This window comes from Myiozetetes cayanensis, unplaced genomic scaffold, assembly GCF_022539395.1.
Source record: "Myiozetetes cayanensis isolate MyiCay16 unplaced genomic scaffold, myiCay2020 scf13, whole genome shotgun sequence".
Lineage (NCBI taxonomy): Eukaryota > Metazoa > Chordata > Aves > Passeriformes > Tyrannidae > Myiozetetes > Myiozetetes cayanensis.
The window spans coordinates 9,953,343-9,978,030 of NW_026086937.1; the positions used below are offsets into that span (position 1 = coordinate 9,953,343).

General features: G+C 57.6%; 2 protein-coding genes across 2 annotated transcripts; one reads left to right on the forward strand and one right to left on the reverse strand.

Moving 5' to 3' along the window:
* The first annotated feature begins 10,609 nt into the window (after window positions 1–10,609).
* TSPEAR (thrombospondin type laminin G domain and EAR repeats) lies at window positions 10,610–20,725 on the forward strand. Its single transcript, XM_050308119.1, is given in 14 exon segments — window positions 10,610–10,712; window positions 10,715–10,769; window positions 10,771–10,843; window positions 10,884–11,198; window positions 11,285–11,523; window positions 11,652–11,742; window positions 12,114–12,270; window positions 12,661–12,792; window positions 14,235–14,467; window positions 16,539–16,725; window positions 18,261–18,490; window positions 18,569–18,756; window positions 19,332–19,433; window positions 19,670–20,725. Coding segments are annotated over 14 exon segments (2,259 nt in total). The 3' UTR covers window positions 19,824–20,725.
* Window positions 20,726–21,397: 672 nt separating this feature from the next.
* On the reverse strand, window positions 21,398–24,272 carry LRRC3 (leucine rich repeat containing 3). The gene is made up of 2 exons (XM_050308215.1): window positions 24,199–24,272; window positions 21,398–22,820 (listed from the first exon to the last, which is right to left on the reverse strand). Exon 2 carries the CDS (start codon window positions 22,816–22,818, stop codon window positions 21,952–21,954), a length of 867 nt encoding a protein of 288 aa, XP_050164172.1. The 5' UTR covers window positions 22,819–22,820; window positions 24,199–24,272; the 3' UTR covers window positions 21,398–21,951.
* Between the last annotated feature and the right edge of the window lie 416 nt (window positions 24,273–24,688).

Genomic DNA, 24,688 nt, shown 5'->3' on the forward strand with positions numbered 1-24,688 from the left:
CCAGCTGTGCTGCTGATACTGGGATTGCCTCGGATGTGGGATTGGTGCAGCTTTTTGCTCTAGAAGGGGGCTGGAAGCAGCAGCTTCCCCTGCCCCAGGGGGCTGTGTGTGCTGGCTGAGCCAGGGCAGTGGCAGGGATGGAGGTCTGAGCGTTGGGGTTCCCCACACTGCCCTGACAAGAAGTGGCACTGGTCACGTTCCCCATGTGGCTTCTCTCTCAAATTTCCCTTGGGGGAAGAAGAAAATCACTGCCTTTCAGCAAGCTCAAGGGCTGGAGGAGTGTGAAGGAAGGGATGCTGAGGGTCTTGCTGCCAGCTGGAGGCATAGCTGGGAGTCACAGAGGGAGGGAAAGGTGCAGGAATCTGGAGAATTCCTCTAGCATCTGGGGACCTGAGCTTCCAGCCCCAGTGAGGGTTCCATTGGGGCCCCTCTCCTGCAGCCAGGTGCTGTCCGATGTCACAGGCACCAAAGTGCCATACCAGGCTCCCTGGTGCTGCAGAGATGAAACCCAGCACTGGGGAGGGAATTACTCAAGCCATTTAACATTTGGTGGTCCTGCTTGGTGCTCTCGTGGTCCCCTGGGAGCATGGGATGGTTGGGAGGTTTGTGCCTTCCCCAAGACTCCAGCACTGGTGATCCTCCTGTCCATCCTGGCCTGCTGGATCCTGGTCCTGCCTCAGCTGCCAGCCCCTCTCCCAGTGCAGGTGCTGTAAGAGCCCCAGGAGAACCAGCCAGGTGGCTTTTGAAGGTGGGTTGCACCCCTCGAGATGGGACTGGGCAGCAGTTGTGCTGATGAGACATGTTAGTATATAATTGATGGTGGTGACACGGCCTGTGGGTTATTACAGGGGAGCTGCCACTGCAAGCAGTGTGTGCATGAGCTCTCAGGAGCAATCTGAGAGCGGGTCTGTCTGGTCATGTCCCTGAAGGGCGTGGGGGGAGATGAGCCAAGTCCTGGCCCGAGTCCCCTTCTTCTTGCATGGGACATTTTGACCAGGGGATGAGACCGTGGCTTTGTCCCAGCTCTGACAGGAGCCACATCTCAGCAGCTGGAGGGGCTGCAGGGGGGTGGCTGCGAAGGGGGGACAGAGCTGAGGAGTGAAGGCAAATGCCCCCACTGTGGCCACCCCTTTGGGGGCTGTGGGGTTGGGTTCAAAGTGACAAAGATGCAGGATGCAACATGTGGGGGTTGGGGGCACCCACGTGCTTGGGTGCAGGGCCCAGCACAGGGAGGCTCTCTGCCCACAGCCGGCATGGGAGTTTGGCCCTAAAACAGTTTTCCCCACGCCAAAACAATTTGGCAAATTTAACCCAGTTGGGGTGGCATGGGGATGTTGGGTGAATCGGGGTTTCTTTGCTGAGTTTGCCTGGGATGGGCTCACACAGACTCCTCTCCTGCTGTGCTGCTTCACCAGGATCCCTTGTCGTCTCCTGCCAGGCAGAAGAAGATCCCTCCGAGATCTGGTAAGATCTGATCCCAGTCAGGTCGCTCCAGGCTTGGTCAGCAGGTCAGGTGCTGGGGGATCTCACTCTGTGGAACGGGTGTTTTTTTTAGAGATGCCCCCATCTCCAAGCTGAGAGTGAACGGCAGGTCTTGTTCTCAGGGATGTCTCGCTTCCCCTTGCTATTCATCCTTCTGGTAGGTAGGAAATGGTGAAATAAGTAGTGGACCAGGTCAGGGGAATTTGCTGTGATGCAATGTTGGAAGCATCTGTGTTTGGAGTTCCTTCCTTGGAGTCTGTGGACTTGCTGTGGGGGTGGCTCAGGAGGGGCCTTGCTGAGCTGGAGCTTGGCTTTGCTCGCTGGTTCTTGCAATGGAGGAGGATGCCAGATGGGCAGGGTAGAGGGCAGGTGTTTTCAAACCCACTTTCCCTGGAGAGGCAATTAGAAGTTGAGTTTTTTCCTTCATGAGCTCCTGCTTTGACACGGGAACCTAGGCATGGCCGTAGTGGGAGGGCCTGCGTTTAAGAACTGTAGTGACCTCTAAGGGCTCTCTATGAAACTTGGCTTTATGAAAACATTGGTATTGTTGGAGAAGCCTCTTGTCCAAACTGTCTCCATCCAACCTCACTTTTAGCATTTGGTGCTTTCAGCATCTGTCCCTTGAACACCCAGTCAGTGACGAGAGGGCACCTGATTTATTTTACCAATTCATTACAATTCCCATCCAACGAGGCTCATAGGTTGAATTCCCTCTCATATGTTAAATACCTTCTTCTCTGCTCGGAGGAGCTGTGGCTGCCCCATCCCTGGAAGTGTTTAAGGCCATACTGGATAGGGCTTGGAGCAACCTGGTCTACTGGAAGGTGTCCCTGCCCATGGCAGGGAGGTGGAATGGGAGGTGAGCTTTAAGGTCCCTTCCAACCCAAAGCATTCTGTGATTCTTCTGTAGGTACTCCTGTTCCCCTTGTGAGACCCACGGAGAGTGACAAGGATGATCTCCTTCCCTACCACTTTGAGCCTGGTATGCCCCTTCCCCACCACAGCCATCGCACTTTGGCCAGTTACAGAAAGCTGGATGTCACCCTAGAATGCTTTAGGTTGGAAAAGACCTCCAAGAATATGGAGTCCAACCATTAAGCCAGCAGTGCCGTGTCCCAGTGTCTGAGAATCTTGGGAATGCCCAACAGTGCTGGGGAGCAGGGCAGGAGCTGCAGTGCATGGGGTAACCGCACAGAGGATGCTGCCTCTGTTTCTGTGCTAGTGAGACCAGGCTTTGAGGGCTGGATGGATGGATGGATGGCAGGCACCTTGGCACAGGAACCACGTCCCCACCGGCATCTGCACAGCTCCGAGCACAGGGGCCTGTGGTGCTGCAGATGGAGTGACTGGGCAGCAGCACTGCACTGGAAGAACTGCCCTGAAGAAAGTCTTGGAAAACAATAGCAATTGTTCTCTGCCTTTGTTTCCTTCCCTCCCCGGATGTCGGAGGAGATGTTGCTGCATTCGGCTGCCGGCGGGTGGGCAGAGCGAGCGTGGCTGCCTGTGCTCCTGCCGTGGAGCCGGGGAGCCTCCGAGCCCGCCGCCCGCTCTGCCACCCGCCGCCTCCCGGGCCCACCGGCTCCTCCAGGGCCTGAATCATCGCTCGTACAATAATTAAAGCTTGACATTGTCGTACGAGAGAGCGATGAAATTGGCTGTGATTCTCTGTGTCAGGAGGTTTTCTTATGGCTGCAGAGCAATATGACGCTAAAGCTGCTGTTCTTCACCGCGGGGACCTCAGCCTGCCCACGGTCCGGGCAAGAGGGAGGACCTGGTCCCAGTCCAAATTTGCTGCCAGCACTGGAGAGAGGCTTGTGATGCCAACACCATTCCCTAATGCCCCAGGCAGTCTTCTGGGAGAGAAGGTGCTGACTTATCCCTAAACAGGGAGCCACAGGATCATTTTGGTCCAAGCAGTGCCATGCTTCCCATTTTCTATCCCTGCTGATCCTCAATGGGTCCAGACATGTAGGGGCAAATCCCTGGTTTCCCCTACTGTGGCTCTTGATGCCACTTTCCACCATCTGCCTGCTGTGAGCATGTGGTCACTGCCACTGACCAAAGGACTACAAGCAAAGGCAGAGAAGGGTTTCCCCCAACACTGCCAAGAAGATTCCTCTCCACCTGCCAGAGGCAGCCCCCAGGGCTCAGGCATTACCCCAAGGCAGCCTGCAGAGAGAGATCATAGATCATAGAATCACAGAATGGTTTGTGTTGGAAGGGACATTAAACTTCATCTCATTACAACGCCCTGCCCTGGGCAGAGACACCTTCCACTAGACCAGGTTGCTCCGAGTCCTATCCAGCTTGGCTTTGAACACCTCCAGGGATGGGTAATCCACAGTGTCTCTGGACAACACTTAGCACAGGGCACTTGTCGTGGGGTTTGCTTGGCACAGCTGACAGTTCCCCACACAGTGCCCTCAGGTGTGCATGTTCAGCCTGGTGAGCTGCTGCTCCTGATGCAGGAAGGCTCAAATGTTTCCACACTCTACCTGCTTTGCGCCATCCCATGGTCTTGGACAAGAGCTGCTGCTGAAGGAGTATAGAGCATAGGCAGTAAGCATGAAACAGGAATAGAATGTTGCCTCCTTCCCCTTGACCTCCAGAACTCTGTTCCCTTTGCAGAGAGATGTCAGCTGAGCTCAAAGCCAAGCAGAGCTTTCCCATTGCAGGTGGAACAGGGAGTGCAGGTCACACCAAGTGATGTGTGAGTCAACCCCCTGCTCTTTTGCCTCCATGTAGACCTGGGACCTACAAAAAATAACCATTTCTATGGTTGATGTGCTCACTGGGTTGGATGGGATGGTTTTCTGGGTTGGATGCCCTCCATCTATGGGGGGCTGCGTACTGGAAAGCGGTGAGTCTGGGTGTCCTGTGGCTGCAGGGAGGTGGCTCGGCCTCTTCAACAGGTTTGGGCACACTGGGGGAAGGTGGCAAAAATTGGGACAACCATGTCACCGAGGAACAGGCAATAGTGAAGGGCTGTTGGTCATATGCAGGAGGCAAGGGGAGATGCAGCTGCAGGGTGCTGCACGGCCCTATCCGGAACAGCTCCGGTGCGGAAGCGTGGTCACAAAGCCTGTCTTTTCCCTTGTACTGGCGAAAGTTAAGTGTCTGCTTTTTGGAGCCCTTTCAGAGCCTGCCAGCTCAGCTGCCATATGTCCTCCAAATGCAGGACAGGATGCTCAGCTTGCTTCTGGCTGCCTGGGCAGGGACATGGGCTGCAACCCGCTGCCTGCTGCCGTGGCCAAAGCTGGGGAGCCCTGCCAGGGGCTCCCGACTCCTTCGTTCCCTGGGGCTGGCAGTGGATGTGTGGACACGGAGGGCTCTGGGATAGGAGCGATGCTGGTGGCTCGCCGCCGCCCAGCAGGGATTGCTCCCAGAGGCAGCTCCGTGCTGGGAAGCTGGCAGCGGGACTTGCTGCGCTGGGGCGGCTTTGTGCTCTTTTTTTGGTGGTTTTCCTAAAAACGGTGCCTTTTGCAATCCTCCCAGGGCTTCACAAAACTTTTCCTGGCAGAACCTCTCCAAAACTTCTGGGAATCCAGTTTTTGAAAGGCACTGGGGTTAAAGACATTTACACTTCTGTACAATGCTGACAGGTTTGCCGGAACTCCACTTTATGTTGGTGGGTTGGACTCAGGGAGCTGAAGTTGCTCCAGGAAACAAAGGGAAAATTTTCAACCTGGAAGAAAGGACAGAGGTGATGAGGGAGGAGCCTTGGAAACAGCTGAGGATGGAGGCCTCATCCTGCCATCCCAGAGAAGGTGTTCCATTTGTTCAGCCCAAACTGTGATATGGGGAACTGCAATCTGGGATGTCCCTCTGAGGACAATTCCCTCGATCCCCTTCATAACTGATCCCAAAGGGCTGATCCCTACCCTGCTGCTCAGGTGAGACTGGCTCTGTGTGCTTGCTCATCGCTGACCTCCAGCTCCATACCCATGGACATGTATGTGGCAGGCTCCCCTGGCCCTGCCAGCGTGGGCAGGAGGGCAGACACAGGTTGGGGACAGCACAGGATGGGTATTTGTCAGTAGGTTACTTATGGGGTCCCTCAAAGCTTTGCCCTGGCCGGTGCCCGTAAGCACGCTGTGTTTCAGAGAGAAATACTTGACGGTCCTAGAGGTCTTTCCCAGCTTAAAGGATTCTCTGATTTCCTACAGATGTCAGGAATAAAGACTGAAATGAATAAGGCATGAGGCCCTGAAACACGACTTTGTGTCTGCAAATAATAAGGAATGAGTTACAGCCTTGGAAGAGCAGGAACGCTCCCCGTGTGCAGGGTCCAGCCTGTCCCTGGCGTCGAGGAGGTGCCCTCCTTGCACTGTCCCCTGCATGAAAGCTCTGGTTGGAACGGATTGCCTACAGATGGGTTTCTCAACCTTTCCTAAAACAGGGATGGCCAAACCTTTTTGGTGAAAATCCAAGGACCATTTTGTTCGGAGCCACCACATGGTTTTATTTACGCCCCGTGCAAATTAGGAAAACATCTCACTGTTTGTCTCTTTTATTCCATCCCCTCGCGCTTGTTTCTGCACATAGGAATGTGTGCCTGGGTGCTTAAGGACCTATTTTGCAGAACACTTCCTACTGTCCTTGGGACATGGAGCAGGTCCTAGACCTGACGTGACAGTGGGCAGCGAAGTGTCCCTGTCCTTACTTCACATAAGAACTCCATTCCCCAGGCAGGGAGGAAAGTGCTGGGCACTGCCTGAGCCTCTCCACCATCTTCTGCCATGCCAGCATCCCCAGCCCAAGGATGGGGAAAACCCTTGAGGACCATTAACATCCCTGTCCTCACCAGGAGACTGTTCATTATTGTGGCTGAAGAGCAGACTGAGCCCACCGCGTCCTCCGTGGTCATTGGCGGGGGCTTTGGTTCGTCCACCTTGTGCCTGGAAGTCCGCAGCTCTCCCTGCTTCTAGAGGGGACAACCAGAGCTGTGTCCTTGGCTCTGGAGATGTTCCCACCAACTGTTTTTTTGGACAAGAAAGGCACTCAAAGGTGCCTGCATCCTTTTTTGGAAAACCAGTCACCCTGGAATCTCTAGCAGGACTTTGCCTCCCCCCCAGACCCTTGCAGAGCCTCGGCGGGAGCCTTTCCCAAATCCATCCTCTGCTCAGGGCGGTGCTGCCAGCTCCCAAAGCCACGCTTAACTTGACACATGTGTGCAGCCCTGGGAGATGTGGCGGCTCTGATTCTCATTTGTACCACCTTCCCCAGTGCCAACCTGATGGGGGCCTCCTCTCCAACACACCCACCTCTCTGCCAGACAGGCCCAGGACTCCTGTCCCCTTCTTCCCATGGCTTGGGGTCCCAGTGAGGTGGCTGGTGCCGGTCCCAGTCCTGGCAGGTGTCCCCAAAGCTGCGGGGAGCATCAGGAAGGGCTGAGCCTGTCAGGGACGGTGGGATGGTTTGTGCCTCCTGCATCCCTTGTGATCACCTCCAGCAGCTGACATTCAGGACCCTCAGCTGCCATTGAAGACTCCCAGCTTCCATTCAGGACCCCCAGCTTCCATTCAGGACCCTCAGCTGCCAATCAGGACTCAGCTGCCATTTGGGACACCCAGGTTTGGTTGTGGCTGTGCCACTGGACACCATGCCCAGCATGAGGATGAGAGTGATGGGGAGCCAGTGGTGCCTCACCTCTGCAGCTCCCTCTGCAGTGAGGTTAAGCTCTGCTTAAGCTCTGCTTAATTGTGATCCCGGTAGAGCCCAAATATGGGGGATGCCCAAAGGGAAGCTTTTTGGAGAGGAAGAGCTCCATGCAGCCCTACTTAGGCTGTTGGACAAGCACACAGCCACACTCCAGGCTCTGAGATGGAGGCACCGACCTTCTGGAGTCTTGGGGTTTGGTACAGCTTCTCTCAGGATTTGGGTCCAAGGTGCAGGGTGCTGCACACCACTGTGGGATGCACCCCTTGGGCTGCACCCTTGCAGCCCCAGCACAGCAGGTTTCAGGGTGTGCACAGAGCCCGTGGCAGTGAACACGGCCGTGGGTCCAGCTGTGCCTGATCCTCACTGACGAAACCCCCAGTTTGCGACACAGTTTTTGGCGTTGGGTCCTGGCCATCCACTTTCTGTTCCAGCACTCGCCTTGCAGGAAGGCTTTGGGGATGGGCTGGGGGGGGGACAGGGAGGGGGAGCCCATTTCATTGTTTGGGGAATGGAAGCGACTCGTTCTGCGGCTGGAGGAGCCCAGCGGAGCTCATTGCGTGCAGGGAGTTTTTCCACTGCTGTCGCTCTCACTGGAACAGCGGAACCTCGAGAGCTTCCAAACTGGTGGCATTCAGGCGGCAGGGCCGGTTCTGGTGGCTGGCCCTTGGGATGGAGCCTTGTCTGAGGCACAGGTTGTGCATCACTTAACCAGGGCCGTTTCAGGGGGGGAATATGCATTTTGTGGGGTCTGGCTTATTTTTGGGCATGGTGGAGTGGGGAGTGATCTGGACGGGACAGAGGGTTTCTCATCCAGTACAGGCTGGGATTGTGCTGCCAGAAAACCAAGGCATTTACGGGCAGTACGTTCCCACCTTGGTGTCTCCAGGCAGGGGTGAATCTCCCACCTACTCCCATGTGAGCCCGGAAAAATGAATCACCAGAAATGAAACGAAGCAAAGAAAGCAAGCAAAAAATAATGATTAAAAAATCCCTCCCCAAAGCCGCCTTCAAGAGGGTTGGGCAAAAGATAAAAGCTCTCGGAAGAGCCGGGACTCCTCCTCTCCCACCGCCGACCTCTCATTTAAATGTCTGTGCGGAGGTTGCAGCCGGCACTGCCTCGGCGGCCGCCCCAAGGGACCCCCGCCAGCCCCCCGCGCCCGCCAGCCCAGCCGTGCCCCCGGGGGTGATGCCCACGCAAGGCAGCGGCAGAGCCGAGGTTTAGAAGCCCGGGGTGACACATCCCCAGGGAGGACGGATCGGTACTGGGGTGCTCCGGGGGGTCCCACCACAGAGCATGCGAGAGCCCCCGGGGAGCTGAGCCGAGCAGCGCCTGCCGGGGCAGGAAGGAGTGGACAGCAGGGGCGTCCCGGTGGATGGACCTCCTGAGAGCAGCCCCCCCGATGTCGGCTCCACTGCTGCTCTGGGTCATCCTCCTCCGCTGGGCCAGCGGTGGGGGCTTCATCCGAGGAGGCAGGACGTGGCAGCACTGCACAGGTAGGAGCAAAGGGCAGGGGGTGGGTGGGCTGCACCGGGAAGGGGGTGTCAAGACAGATGTTAGCCCTGCTGGGAAACGTGCTCCCGTGGATGGGAAGTGCCCCTCACTGCCAGGGCAGACCCCAGAAGATGTGCTCTGTTTTGGGGGGCATGCCTCAGGTGGGTCAGCCTCTCGCTGGCAGCCCAGCCCCAGGATTTGAGCACCCTGTTATGCCTCAAGTGCTGCAGCTTCCAGCACTCTGCCAGCACCCATGGACAGCAGGCAGTGGGGTCATTCCTGCACCTGCAGCCCCCACCAGCAACCCTCTCAGAGCTGTGGAGAGAACTGTGTGCCTGTCCCTATGGCACAAGCACTGTCCCAAGGTCTGCTGGCCCTGGGGACATGAGAGGGGAAGGGCTGGAAGGAGAAGGAGAAGAGAGCCATGAAGTCCCCTTGGAAAGTCCCTCCTGCCCCAGACTCTCCTGAGCTCTTACAGGCACAACCTACACCCTCTGGGAGTAAATGTCTCTGTCCCACTGCCCCCAGCCGAGGAGCTGGCAGCTCCAATGGTATTTCCAAAAGAAGCTTGCTGAAGGGGATCCCCATGCCCTGGCTTGGCCGTCCCATCCCCATCACTGTGCTGTGTCGGCAGTGAAACCTGAGCTCAATTTTTAGGGCTGCTTGGGCCCAGGGTCTGTGTGCTTGGGGCTTGTCCTAGTTTGATGGTGCCTGTATTTGCATTTTATTACAGCGCAGACAATGTGAGAAGGACAACTGGGAGAGATTGGAGAGTTTCTACCCACTGCCTATCCCCTGAGGTGCTCGAGTCTCTCTGGGAATGTCCCTGCCAGGGATGTCAAGGCTGGGGACCCCAGCATGAGGTGCCCTGGCACCACATGTGCTGCTCAAGCTGGGCTGGAGCACCCCAGCTGCTCTCCCAGCCTTAGCAGTGGCAGATGTGGGAGGCAGTTGGATTTAGAGATTTGGGTTTGGGTTTAGGACTTGGTCCCTTCCTGGCCCACAGCTTCCAGACCCACCTGAGCTGCCTCCTGGCTCATCCCCACCATCCCAGGGACAGTTGAGGGCTCCTAAACCCCTCTGCAAGTTCAAGCTCGAGTTCAGCTTCTACTTTTTGCTGGGAAAAACAGAAACTGGCCATTCCCCGAGTGGTGCATTTCTGAAACAAGCCGCTTGAGTCAAACCTCCCCGCTGAGGCTTTGCTTTAGGAACAGCTTAAACCAGTGGTGGGGCAAGCAGGGGGCACGCAGAGTTGCCAGGGTGGGAAAGACCTCACCGATCTCTCTGCTCGGGACTGAATAGATCAATGTGAGCAGATTCCTCTTTGCTCTGCCCACCTGGAATTGGGCTGGCCAGGGTGCCAGGAGGAAGTGCTTCCTTTCTCCAGCTGTTTTGGATTCAGATACATGGCCCAGCCTTGCTCACAGCTCCCTCCCTCCCAGCTCTCCCGCTGTGCCCCAGCAGCCGGGATTTATTAGTACAAATTGGAGCTAAAAGCTGGGTCTCAGCGGGGTTGGGATGGAATCAGGGATATTTTAGTGTAGCCAAGTGCTGCTTCATCCCCTGGGCATCACTGCCTTTCTGTGCAGATGCTGCAGGTCTGCCAGGAAAGCATTCAAAAATAAAAACAGGAGAGTTGCCAAGGAGAGGAAGGTTGGAGAAACCCCCACAGCAGGTACAGCCCTTCCTGCGGCTGCCGGCACGGGGCTTGCTGAGACATCAGACCGACGGTCACCCTGGCACTGCTCCGTGGGGTGGCACTTCGTGGTGCCCATGCACGGTGTGTTCTCACCGGGGTGATGCCCTGGCGCTGGGCACGTTGTTTTCTTTTCTGGGGAGAGGTTAATTATTTATAATGAGCGGTTTGGGTGCCTGCTGGGGGAGTACGAGTGCATATGTGCAATTAGGGCTGGGCTGGGACAGCCGGAACCGGGACTGAGGGATAGATATGTCCTCATGGCCCTGGGGACAGGGATGGGGAGGGGGGCTGCCCCATAAGCGAGCCCACAGTGCTGGATCCCCGCCTACTCTCCTGGCTCTGGCTGCAGTTGCTGGTGCCGCTGTATCCCGAGGAAGCTGGAGCTGCCTGGCTGGCAAGTCCCAGCTCCGGGGACAGCATTCAGAGCTGCGTTAGTGGGTGACTCCGCAGGGCAAATGTTCCCTCTGGCCCCAAAGCGGGGGCTCGGGATGGACCCCAGGCAAGGGCCAGCAGGCTACTGGGGCACACAGCCATCCTGCTGCCACGGAGCACCCCGGCCAGCGCTGCGGGAACCCCATCCCACAGTGGGACAGGGTGGGACGGCTTCCACCGTTGTGACACGCTCCGCTGTCCCTTGGCACAGACCTGCGCCCGCTGGACATCCTGTCGGAGGCGGTGCCGGGCGGCGCGCTGGCCCGCGGCGTGCGGGTGTTCCAAGTGCAGGGCGTGCGCGGCTTCCAGCTCACCGCCTCGCGGCCCCGCGCCCTGGGCTTCCCCGCCTCCCGGCTCTTCATCCACTGCGACCGCTTCCCCGAGGAGTTCTCCATCATCGTCACGCTGAGGGTGCTCGGCGTCCCCGCCAAGGTGAGCGCGGCCGGCCGGGCACGGCGCGGGCAGAGCCCAGCCCCGCAGCCCGCGGCAGGCAGGCGTGAGCCCGTGCCCTCCCGCAGAGGAACGAGTACATCTTCACGCTGATGGCGGAGGAGAGCCCTGGCGTGCTGGTGGGGCTGCGCTACGCCCCCGGCAAGCTCCACTTCCTCTTCTGGAGCCAGGAGCGCGCCGGCGGATGGCAGACCCGCGTCACCTTCCCCAACGCCTCCCTCTCCGACGGCCAGTGGCACACGCTCGTCCTGGCTGTCTCCGGCCAGTCCTTCTCCCTGACGGTGGACTGCGGCATCCCCAAGGATGTGTAGGTTGGGGGCAGTGGCGGAGGGTTCGGGAGGGTGAGCAGGGTGGTGTTCCTCCACCAGCTTCTTCTCCTCCGGCCATCAGTAGATGCCATGAAATTGTCCCTGCCTTTTCTCTGCCCATCCCCAGGGTGGTGGAGACGCCGTTTCCTGCCTCGCTGTCGGTGAGGAGAGCCAGCTTCTACCTGGGCAACAGGCGGAGAAGGAAAGGCGTGTTCACGGTAGGTGCCCCATGGCGTGGGGTGCCCGGGGGGGCTCGTGGCTGGCCGTGGGGTGACCCACAGCCCCCTCTCAGCCCCCTACAGTGGCAGGGCAGGAAGCAGAGGTAGCTGTGTGTCCTTGTGGAGGCAGTGAAAGGCAGCTGCAGCTCTGAGCCCCATGACAATGCTCCCCTCACACCAGCTGTTGGATTGCCTGAGCTGGGCATCTGGGATTTGATAAATGTGTGTGAATCCCATGGAGACTTCCACATCCTAGGAGGGAGGGCAATGAGCAGAAGTTGGGCAGGAAATCCAAGGCAAGAATCCCCTGCAGTTCCCACTCTGTGGTCTTGCTGGACTTTCCCTCCATCCCACTGCTCCCACTTTCCCAGGGTTTGCTGAGACAGCTTGTCCTGCTGCCGGGAGCCGATGCCACCCCTCGGATATGCACCGCCATGAACTTCAAAGTAGCAACGCTCTCTGTCCCCGCTATCCTCCAGGATGTCCCTGTGAAGGCAGCGAGCAACGAGGTGCTCAAATACCCCTACGGTCAGTGCCCCCCAGTACCTCTGTCGGCCGGCCCTGCCTCTGTGAGGAAAAGGCCTCTGTGTGTGGCAGAGCACGGAGCAGGAGCAGAAGGGAAGAAGGTGTCACCAGCACCCTCTGTTTCTCAATGTGTGTGGAGTGGGATCCCCGTCCAAAACTCCCCTGGAAAGATGGGATGCTCCTGCCCAGATCCCTTAGCAGCGCTGGGCTCATGTCAGTGGCCCCACATAGGCTTTTCCCAGCCTGTGTCTTCCCAAGTTGGTGCTGGGATGTCATTTCCCCCATTCCCTGGTGCCCATCATCAGGATGAGACCAGGACATCCAACCCTTCTTCCTCTCTGCTTCTCCACTGTGTGTGCTAAGAGGCTCCTGCCTCACTCCTCTCGTGGCCAGAGACTGACACGAAGGTGACCCTGGGGTCCCGCCCACGCTGCACCAAGCAGGAGAAGGCGCAGTTCTGGTTCAACGCCTCCCGACGAGGGCTGTACCTCTGCAACGGCAGCACCTGGGTCTCCATGCTGGAAGGTACTGCTGGGGAGGTACTGGCACTCTTTGGGAGGGAGGCAGGGAGGCTCTTGCAACAGAGCAGGAGCTGACATTTGCCCTTGAGCCTGCTTTGGGATGGGAATCAGCAGCAGAGTGAGGGGGCTGGGTTGTCTCCCTGCCTCGCCCCTGCTCGGCCAGGCTTTGCTTTGTTCTCGGTGCCCAAACCAACACTTCCAGAGCAGCTCTGGATTCAAGTGCCTCTGTGGTTTATCCACCTTCTTCTTATCCATCTCTCCTGGGGCTTCTCAGGGCGGGATGAGCTCCTGGTCTGTCTGAGCAGGACAGCTCACCCCATGCAGAGCTGTGTCCAGGGTGCTGGGGTTCTGCCTGCCATGGGTTCCCAAACGTGGTGGTGCTCCTGGTGCTGGAGCGCTTGCAGGGTGGACGAGGAGGAGCAGAGAGACTCATCAGCTACCAGAAATACTGGGGGAGCATTGGGAGGGTGGCAGAGGCAGGTCCTGCCTCTGTTAGGTCACTTTGTGAAGAAAACAGTGGGAGCACCAAGGTGAAAAAAGCAACCAGAGCCTGGGTGGATGGATGTTATTCGATAACGACACGGATTTCACCCACTGGCACTCTCCCACTCACTCTAGGCTGTTTGCCCAGGATCCCTGGAGAGGACATGGAGGATGGGATATGCCATCAGCCAAACCTTGCTTCCCTTCCCTTCTCTTCCAGCATTTTACTTCTGCTGATATCCACTGGGTGGGTTTGGATGAGCCATTTGCTCCCCACAGGAACTGGCAGTCGCTGGATCCCCTATCCTTCCCTGCCTCTGGAAATCATCAGGAAAGATTGGCACCGTGCCCTTGTTTCCCCAAGGAGACCTCAAGCTGGGATCTTACTGACCCGTGCCCCTTAGTGCCACCAACATTGGCCCTTCTCCAGTGCCCAGCCATTTGCCATTGGGGCGATTCTGGAGGTTTTTGCTCCAATTTCTAGCATTAATTCTGTCTAAGTCTTCTCTAACCTCCCCCAGAGCTCATGCTGACTCCAGCCAGAGCCAACAACTGGAGCAGGGTTGCTGCAGCTGGGTGTGGGCTAACCTGTCTGGTCTCAGCAGCCCAGTGCACTGTAGGTCTCTTCCTCTCCTCCTTGGTCTTTTGAGGATAAATACATCAAAGCAATCGAAATCCATGGCATGGGGTTCTTCCCTGCTCCCAGAAGAGACAGCCCTGCCCTCCGCTGGGGAACTGGCAGGGATGGATGGGGCTGGATCTGGCTGGCTGTGCTGCCCATCAGGGTGGAGTCAGTCCTTTTACCACCCCCTTGGTTTGACCCTTCACCTTCAGTGACACCAGGATCTTCCTTTCTCCCATAAAGCTCCACACAGCAGCAAGCACCACCAGGCTGCCAGGGAGCCCCTCCCCAGCCAAAATCATCTGGTTTTAACCTCACCCCTCTGTTTTGTGGTCTCCCAGTCAAGCACAGGCTGGACTATGTGGAGGAATACCAGAACCTGGTGACCAACTCTGAGACGATGGGGATTGAGGTCTTCACCATCCCAAAGGTGGGACTGTTCGCAGCCGTGGCCAACCGGATCACCCCGCCGGGATCGGCCATCTACAAGTGGACCGATGGGAAGTTTGTGCCCTACCAGAACATCCCCACCTACCAAGCTCAGTCCTGGAAGTATTTCACCATCGGGAAGAAGGTGAGTCTGCCTGGAAGTGCCCCTGTCTTTCAGTACATTAAAGTGCAGTTTCCCGACACTGGCTTCTCTGAAGCCCGGAGTCTTGGGCATGGTTTAGGGAGTGAATCTTTCTCTCTTCTCTCTTTGATGGAGTCACACTGATAGCAAGCTGATATTCAGCTGACCAAGGCCTCTCCAGGGACTGCTGGCTCATCTGTGGGCTGCCTGCTGTGTTTTACTGTTTTACTGAGGCACAGCTACATTCACCCAGGCCATTCTCAGCACCTGATGTTGGCGGAGTAGGTAACTGCATCTCAGAGATCTACTTGTGGTCTTAGAGAGCCATCAGAGCCTGCAGCTCCCTCCTGAGACCCACTGAGTCCAACCTGCTGCATTTTAAGCTCTCGTGCTTTTAAATCATTCTGGGAATTTGGAGCCACCTCTTCTCCTCTGGGCAATCTGCCACGGGACTTGTGAAGAGTCCTGGTTCCTTTCCTTGGGAAGGTTATCACTTTTGGAGGAGCCCCAGGCAAGCCACCTGCTGAGAGCCAGCTCTGTGCAGGGCTCCTGGGGAGCTGGGATCATTCCCCCTCTGGCATGACCCATTCTGGCTTTGTCACCAGGGTGGCTGCAGGGCTCCTCCACTGCCAACCACATGCTCCAGGGTACAGAGGGATGGGCAAAATTCTTGCCTCCCTGCTGGTTGGATACAAACAGGCCATGTCTTCTCTTGGTGGTGGGGGAACATGATGGTGGAGGCCATCCCTGATGGGCAACATGATGGTTGGGACCGTCCCTGCTGGTGGGGTCCTGCAGAAAACCCAGTCAGACCCTGAAAGTGCAGCTGTGTTGCAGTGCTGGCTTTGGGCTGGGAACATGCCTGACATCCCCAACACTGCTCTCCATCGCTCCACTGCACCCTCAGAGGCAGCAGATGGGAACTGCCTAGAGTTCTCAAGCTGGTTCCCGCCAGCAGATAAACCCAATGCTCAGCACACTTGTGCATGGAGACGATGGCCAGAGAGGTGTTGCACCAGCAGCAGTACAGGTCTCTGCAGTAGCCCAGGTTCCCTGCACAAGTTGCAGTTGGGATGCACCTCTGCGGGTGTCACACCTTGTTACTGCACCAGGACCTGCTGGTGCTCCGCCAGGATGGAGTGAAGGGCCCCACGGGCAGTGTGGGCGCTCTGGTGGCTCCTGTCAGTGGAGGCCAGGGGATCACAGGCTCCTGAGTTGTGGGGCTGGATCAATGTGTCTCTCTTCCCACTGAAGCTGTTTCTAGAGGTGCCCCAAAGGGAATCCCTTGACTGGGGCTCTCAGAGAGAGCAGTGCTGGGAATGCACCTTCCCTGAGGGAATGGGGGAACCCAGCACAGCCCTGTCGCGGGGGGTGGCAGGGTCCTGCATGGGCCAGGAGGCAGGAGACCTCCTCACTGACTGTTTCCTCCCTGTGGGCTGTGGCCCTGTGCCTCTCTGTGGCCCAAACTGGGGCATAACCTCTGCCTCTCCATCTGAAAGACACTGGAATGGCTTGGAGCCATTGACGTGGAGCCAGCATGACAGAGCTTGGATGTGCTCCCCGCCTTGCACTTGGCCACCTCTGCTGCACCACAGCTGTCCCTGACATTTGCACAGGGGTTTCCTGATCTGGAAAATGTTTTGTCTCGGGGAATTATCATTATTGTCATTGTTGTCGTATCTGCAATTTTTCTTGAGCCACCTTTCCTTACAGGAAGGTTTGGTAGCCTCAACATCCCTCCCTCCCCAGTCCATTTCATGTCCATGCTCCCCATTCCCAGGGCTGGTGAGGCACAAGCAGACACTGCTCAGCTCTCCCTCCCCTTGTCTAAGAGGCTGTGACTGAAAGCTGTGTCTCTGCCACGCACAAACACCCCCACAGGCCGCTGGGTCCCTGTCCCTACTTTGAGTGTACTGTGTTGCTTGGGGACTGCTTAGGGACCCCAGCCAAGGGGCCACCTTGTCCTACAACAGCCACCTCATCCCTGGTGTCCCATCCCACCACCCTGCGCCCATTCTTGTCCCTTCTCCTTTGAAAGGAGAAAATCAAGCTGTCCTGGCTTATTCCTTTTCAGATCTTCCTAGCAGTGGCGAATTTTGAGCAGAATGAGAGGGGTCAGGAGTTCTCTGTAATATACAAGTGGAGCCGCAGGAAAGCAAAATTCATCACGTACCAGCGGATCACCACGCACAGCGCCAGGGACTGGGAGGCCTTTGTCATTGAGGGAGAGGCTTTCCTCGCCGTGGTCAACCACAGAGAAGGTACTCAGCCCTCATATTCCCTACGGGCCCTGGGGTGACATCTGGGACCATGGCAAGTGCCCCGCTTCAGGTACCTGCTCAGAGCATCCTCCGGTTGCTGTGGAAACCCCGCGGCTCCCTGTGCATCCTCTGCTGGAGCAGAGTGCAGGGCAAAGCCAGGGAGATGTGCACACTGCTGGGAGCATGGTGTCCCTCAGGAAGCCTGAAACCTTGCAGACCCTCCCATTATAGGGGAGAAAAGCCCTTGGGGAAGTGGCTGATGCAGACCCCCTCTGGGTTTCTGACAGCAGAAGACAAGGACAAGAGTGGGGGCGGTGTCTGTGCTGAATCTCTCTGCTGCTTTTCATTTTTATCCCCTATGCTGCATAACCTGGTAGCACCCCAGGCTGAGCCTTTTGCACACAGGAAACTGAAGGAAGCTGAATGAGAGCCTACTGACACCCCTTTCTCCCTCCCTGCCTGGGCACCCTGCAGACATGATGCAGCCTTGTTCCCCCTTCCAGGCCCTGAGTTGTTCTGGGCTGGGACATGCACTCCTCAGCATGGAGGAATGAATGGGTCGACAGCACAGCCGTGGCTTTCCAGGACGCTCCCAGATGGATTCAAAACACTGGGCTAATGGGCTCTTTCCCTGCCACCAGGGCTGGCTCCAGGGAAATCAGCTTCTCTGGTACCATGCTCGGAGATGGTGGCAGGTTCCCTGGGCACCTGTAAGCTGGGCTGGAAACTCCATGTTGGACCCCACCATGGCCAGTTTGGATGAGACCTTCTCCCACGGCAGTGTGGTCCCTTTGGCAGCCACGTGTGCAGGGGTTAAGACCATCACAGCTAAGCCAACCTGGGGCCGTTTCCCTTGGAGGCAGGTGGATGGCCAGTCCCTGAGGAACTGCCACTTATCTGTGTGGCCGTTCCCACACATCATCCCTGCAGCCTTTCCTGCCCAAGTCCCTTCTGCTGCAATGAGAATTTAAAGCCAGCTGGGTCTCACACAGGTGTGAGGTTGAGATGCTCAAGCTGAGCTGGATGGAGCACATGCTTTGGTGCTGGGGGGCAGCCCGCAATGTCGGGAGCTGAGGGATGTGGCTGGGAGTGGTCCCACTGCACAGAGCCACCCTGTGGGACAGCTGGCAGAACTTGGCTGCCTCTGGGCTACTGCTCGTGTGGGCACCCACCTGTCTCTCCTCTGCCACAAAGCTGCCACCATACACACAGGACAAGTTGTTGGTGTGTGCCGTGGGGTGGAGGGTCTAGGTAGGGATAGAGGCTCTAGGTATAGCTGGAGGCTCTGCACAGGAATGGAGGCTCTGGTTAGGGATGGAGGTTCTAGGAAGGGGTTGAGGCTCTAGATGGGAATGGGGACACTAGGTAGGGGTGAAGGCTGTAGAATCTCTTCAGCTACTTCTTGGGCAGCAACAGGTCATTACCAAACATCCTTGTGACCTACTGGCAAATATTCACATGGCTGAACCTGTTTCTTAGACAAGCCAGGTATCCCTTTCCCTCATGGTGCACATCTGTCCATCTGTCTTCCCCAGGGAACAACCACAATATAGACAGTGTGATATACAGGTGGAACCCCAGGACAGGGTTGTTTGAAACTAACCAGACCATTCCTACCTCTGGAGCCTACGACTGGGAATTTTTCACCATCGGACCGTATTCCTTCTTGGCTGTAGCGAACACATTCAATGGCACATCCACTAAGATCTACTCACACATCTACATCTGGCTCAGTGGTTCTTTCCAGCTCTTCCAGTCTATCCTGGTAAGGCTTGCCTATTGCTCCTCAGTCCCCCTTGGGGTTTAGATGAGCCAGCTTGTCTCATGGTCTCCTTCCCCGCAGACATTTGGTGCTGCTGACTGGGAGGTTTTTCGTATTGGGGACAGAGTCTTCCTGGCTGTTGCCAACAGCCACAGCTATGACAGTGGGATGCCAGCACCCTCCAACTTCTACGCCATCAACTCCTCCATCTATGAGCTGAACATCACCGCCCAGATGTTTGTTAAATTCCAGGACCTTCTCACCTACAGGTACCTTTGCTAGCAGTCAGGGTGCTCCTCAGTCCATGTCCTTCTCCCGAGCAGCCCAGAGGTGACACAGAGTCATAGAATGGTTTGGATTGGAAGGGACCTTAAAGATCATCTCATTCCAACCCCCTTGCCATGGGCAGGGACACCTTCCACTAGACCAAGTTGCTCCAAGCTCTGTTCAACTTGGCCTTGGACACTTGCAGGGATGGGGCAGCCACAACTTCCCTGGGCAACCTGTGCCAGGGCCCCTCCTCTTTCAGTTTAAAACTGCACTTGCTTGTCTACAGGAGGGTTCCTGCAGGTTTTCACACTACCAGGGACTGAGACTGGGGAGGAGGGTGATTTGTGACAGCTCCTTGGCACCAAATCCCTGTGGGAGCTGGGAGAAGGCCCTGGATTTGGAAATGAGGCTGGATTTCTTTCATAAGCAGCCTGGGAAGAGCAGGGTTTCCTGTGTGTCATCAGGGTGGCAGAGATAGGGGTGGGGTGGGCTCAGCCCCATGGACTCACCGCCCCTCCTTCAGGTAGCCACACAGGGGCCACCTCACCTGCCCCTCTGCTTTCTTCATGCCCAGTGCCCTGGACTGGGAGTTCTTCTCGGTGGGAGACGACTCTTTTCTGGTGGTAGCAAACTCCTTCGATGGCTTCACCTTCTCTGTTAACAGTGTTATCTACAGGTACTGTGGAGGGCAGGGCTGGGGGGCTTGGGGGGTTGTTCCCAGCAGGAGCAACCCTGCATGGGTGCAACCTGGTGCGTCTGCCCAGGGAGGATGGATAGGACTGCTCCCTGTTTTCGGGCAGGAATGGGGAGTCCCAGTGAGGGACTGGGAGATGCCAGCCCCAGGGCTTGGCTCTCCTGCCCCTCCCAGGTGGCCAGCTCATGCCCCAGGAGCTAACTGCCCTCCCCGTGCAGGTGGCAAGGCTACGAAGGCTTCGTGGCAGCCCACCACCTCCCCACCGTCGGCTGCAGAGACTGGGAGGCGTTTCACACCACTGAGGGCTCCTACCTGCTCTACTCCAGCGCCAGGGAGCCGCTTTCCAAGGTGCTCAAGCTGAAAACCACCTGAGGCGGCTGAGACCTGCTCGGCTCATCGCCAGGACGGGGGCGAGCTGGGCATCCGGGTGAAGATGGACCACAGAGCCCAGGGACGGCTGCAGTGTCAGCCGGGCAGCGGCTGGCTGTGCACTCTGCAGGAAGGGGAGGAGGAGGGAGCTCCAGGGCTCCCTGCAGCCTTGTCTGGGGGCTGGCAAAGGGGCTGAGACCCTGCTTTGGTGCTGTTTCTCCTGGGGAAGCTCTCCTACCATGCTCCAGAGCCATGTCCTTCACAAGGTTTCTGGAGCCCAGGTGCTTCTCAGGGCTCGCTGGGATCTGACACGTGGCAATCTCCAGCCAGGAAAGACCCAGAACTGCCAGTGGCTGTGGCCAGAGGTTGCACAAAGCCAGGGAAGAAAGAGACTGAGCAGAGCATGAGCTGGCAGGGTGGGTGCGTGGCAGAGGGGAGTAAACATGTAAGAAACTGCGGAAAAAGGTTGGTCCAGGCTTGGCTTTGGCTGCCCAGCACCTGGTGCTGCGATGCTGCTTAGAACTATCTGGTTTGACATTGCAGCCACTCTTGGTGTCACCTCTGGTGTCATCACCACCCCATGACACTGCTGTGTGTGCCTTTCCCCCGTCCCGCTCTGCTGTGGCTGGTTTGGGTTGTCCTTGACATGTGATGTGTGTTGTACAAGCCTATCGGTGTGTACAAGGACCAGTGCTGGTCCTTGCACAGTTTTGTGTGGGGTTAGCAACTCCTGAGAAAACCTGCTGTGCATTTGGACAAGTCCAGCTACCACGGGCATGGGAAAGATCCAAAACTGCACCAGGTGAAACTGTGGCCTCTTTTCTTTTCCTCACCTTTGCTTGGGGACTCTCTTACTTAACCAGAGCTCTAATAAACTGTGTGCACCCAGCCTTCATCCCATGTAAGTACCCAGACTGCTCTGCCCGTGGCAGAGGCCTCCCTTCACCCAAAAAGTCATGCCCCAATGAGTCTGGGGCTACGTCCACGTCCACGAGGATGAGGTGGCCCTGAACACAGCATTGTGCTGGGGTGAGGATGTCCCTTTGTTCCCCACCACCCAGGACCCTCTGTCTCACCTGACTGTCCCAGAGTGTCGCTCAGTCTTCCCCAGGCCCAGGTTTCCTGCTGGAGCTGGGCCACCCACCCTGGAGCTGGGGAGCCCTCAGGGTGTGCCAGCCCTGCAGGAAAGACTGAGGAGTCACAGCTTGAGCTGCCCCAGGGTCCAGGGAGAGCCTCTGCATCCCTTCCTCCTCCCCCTCTTCATTGCAGCTGCACCTGGCTCTGCCAGGAGGGACCATTTCTCACTTGTGAGACGAGGGAAAATTTGATTTGCTTCCATCATGCCAAGCCACCAGCAGCAATCCTAATTCAGCTCTGAGAAAGGGAAAGATAAGGCGACATGTACCAGATACATTTGGGCAGCTGGTCCCTGCTTGAGCCAGGCTGGGTTGAGGGTGGAAGGGATGGCACCTAGTGGAAGTCATACATTTTTAGTGTTCTGCTTTGGTAGAGATTGTAATAGGACAAGCTCAAGCCCCCAAGCAGACACCCAGCTCTCAACATAGCTCAAACCCTGGGGCTTTTCCTGTGTACAGGGCTTTATTGAGGAGCCAAAGGTTTGGGAGATCCCTCCCCGAGTTGCTGGAGGTAGGCAGAGGCTGCTGAAGTGCCATACAGGGCCTTGGGGATGATGTCCTACTTTCTTCAAGGCTTTGAGCCAGGATAGGGTGACCATGCTGCAGTGACCCTCAGCACCCCAGAGACCTCCTGGCCCCACAAACCCCCACCCCCATCTCTTCCCGACGGGGCTTGACCTGTGCAAAGTACGAGCATGTGGCTGGGGCTGCATTCCCTGTGAGCCCAGCTCTGGCAAGGAAAAAGGGTCTGGCTAGGGGTGTTCACCCCCAGGACCGTGGTCTCCATGGACAGGTCTGTGTGAGGCGTCCCCAGCATCCCTCCCTCATGTCCTTTGCTCACTCTCCATCCAGTGTCGCTGGGGAGGAGTGGTCAGTGCCACTTGTCTGCAGGGCTGGAGCAAGCACTGGGGAGATCCCACCAAGAAGCTTTGAAGCCCACCAGTTGGCTGCTGGCTCCCTGCAAAGAAGCTGTGAGCTGGCACCCCAACCCTGCGCTACAGGGCAGTGCTGGTGGTCTCTGCGTGGCCCTGGGCGCTCGGCAGTGGCTTCAGGTAATCCACGTGCTTGCAGGTGTCCTCCCGGTTGTGCCGGACATAGCAGATCACGTAGACGATGACCATGGCGAACCAGCCGAACATGGTGATGAACATGGCCACATCCGTGGTCCTCTGGCGCACGCTGCAGAAGTTGACACCGGCATCCAGGACCTGGAGCAGCGGCTTGCCCACGTATTCCTCCCGTGGGGCCGTATGGCAGGTGATGTCCTGGACAGAGTCAGGGTCCAGTCGTGCCTCCCACAGCACCTCCTGCAAGGCGCACTCGCAGTGCCAGGGGTTGTTGGCCAGCCGGAGTTTGGCATTGAGTGCCAGCAAGGCCTCCTTGGGAATGCTGCGGATGCGGTTGCTGGAGAGGTCGAGGGTCCGCAGCCCTGCTGCCACCCCTTTGAAAGCCGCCCTATCGATCTTCTCGATGGCATTCCTGGAGAGATCGAGTTCCTCCAGGTGGGAGAGGTGCCTGAAGGCATTGCTGGGGATCCTGGTGATGCTGTTGGCATCCAGCTTGAGGAACACTGCATCTCTGGGGATGTCCTTGGGGATCTCCTCCAGGTGCCGGGAGCTGCAGAGGACGGCCTTTGCCCCTGCCCGCTCCGTGCACTGGCAGCTGGGGGGGCAGGAGCTGCCCCAGGGGATGCAGAGCAGAAGGCAGAAGAAAGCCTGGGCCACGCTGGTGGTCGGTGTGGTGGTGGTGAAGGTCATCTTGCAGCCGGCCAGCTCAGCATGGCTGCTGGCAACTCTCTGGGGGCGGCAGCAGCTCCTGGGCAGCAGGGCGGCCCCTCGGTGCTCCTGCAAAGCCTCTCCCATCGCTGGAGGGAAGCGGTGGGTGGAGGGGATATGACACAGCATTATTTCCTGGAACATTGTGTATGGCTCATGTGCGATGTGCCCTGGCAAAGGGGTGGGAGGCTGGGCTCAGGAGTTTGGAAAACAAGGGTGGAGTGACACTGGCTACCATCTTGTCCAGAACAACTTAATTTGGCCTACGTTTAATTGTACACAGAGATGCAGAGATTGAAACCCCTGCCTCCTGCCCCCATCTCTGTAGAGACCACCCAGGTGGACAAAGGGTGCTGCAGGAAGGAAGTGTGGAGACAGGTCTGGCCTGGGAGCCTCTGCCCCATCCTGCTACCAGTTTCCAGGGGGGATGCAGTGGTTTGCTGCTGGAGAACAGCAGCACTAAATTCCTATCTCACCAACACTGAGTGTTTAAAAAAAAAATGATGAGTCAGACTGCACAGATCATCAGACTGACTTAATCACCACTGGGGTTTTAAATAACAAGATGTGGAGCTCTTTTGCTTTCCCTCCCTTTCTGGTCCATGAGCCGGTAGAAGTCACATTTCCAAGGGTTTCGCCAAACAAGGGTTTGGAGATGAGTTTGCATTTTAAAGTAAATAAAGAGTAAGGTTTGATAACCTGACTCTGGGGGCGGGAGGTGAAGAGAGGAACCACTATCACAGTAAAGGAGGTGATGTGGAAATCCCAAAGGACACCCCAGTGCTACCAGGGGCAAGGCAAGGGATGAAACAGGTGGGACACCTTTCCTCTGCCTTTGGTGCTGCTCAAACCTCTCCTGCTGCCTTGGCCAGCCTGGGGGGAAGAAATCTCCATGGAGGGCAGGGTGAGAGAGACCAAGGGAGCCTTTCACCTGGGAATTAAATGGCCCATAATGACATCACCATGGGCACTGAGTTGTTGTCCCCCTACTACCAGAATTCTTGTGCTAATGGCATTCCCCTGGGAAGAGCAGCATCCCTGAGGTGTGAGCATCCTCAAGGTACCACAGGGGGATGCTCACACCCGAGGGATGCTCATACCCGAGGGATGCTCATACCGGATGGATGCTGCCCATGGCCTTGCCCGTAGCCCTGCCCCCGGGGCTGGGGCACTGTGGGCTCTGCCAGAGGAGATGAAGTTCTGCTTCCCGGGAATTCCTCTGGCCCTAAGAAAGGTACCGGGCTCCGCCAGCTCCGTCTCTCCGGGAGAACAAGGGCATGTTATGCGATGCCAGTTCTCACCGCCTGGAAGGGCTCAGAGGGGCTCTGAGGAGTTTCAGCCTCCCGGACCCCGGGGGTGTGCGGGGGCGATGCCCCGACCCGCTCTCCTGCCCCGCCCTGAGCCTGGACCCCGGCAGGCAGCACGACCGCCGCCCCCCGCCGCTCCGAAGCCCCGGGGGTCCCTTACCGGCTCGTCCGGGGCGGCTGCGCTTCGCTCCGGCTCCGGATGCGGGTTCAGTGCGGGTGCGGGTGCGGTGCGCGGCGGTTCGGCCGCGATCGTGCTCGGCCCCACCTGTTGCTGCGGCCGCTCCCGCGGAGCCCCGGGCCGGGCGGTCCCGTCACGGCGGCACCGGGCGGTGCGGGGGCGGTGCGGGAGCGGAGGGGCGGTGCGGGGGGACGAGGGGAGGGGGACCTGAGGGCCAGGGCGATGGGACAGCCAGGCAGCACCCTCACGGGGCTGCAGGAGAGTGGCCGCGTGGAGCACCTCTGTAGGGAAATTAAGCGCTGCTAATGAGGTTTCAGCAATTTTCCGGAGGCTGCCGTCCAGACTGCCGGTCTGGAAGCTTGATCCGCTGCTGTAAGGTAAGATCGCTCTTTCCCTCCCTGGCCATGCCTCCAGACTGGACCTCCCTGCGCCCATGTGGGCTCCCAGCAGATGGTCTCCTGTCCTCTCAGCG

Excerpts from the sequence above, each read along its gene's own strand:
- LRRC3 (XM_050308215.1), bottom strand. The coding sequence starts at position 22,818 with ATGGGAGAGGCTTTGCAGGAGCACCGAGGGGCCGCCCTGCTGCCCAGG.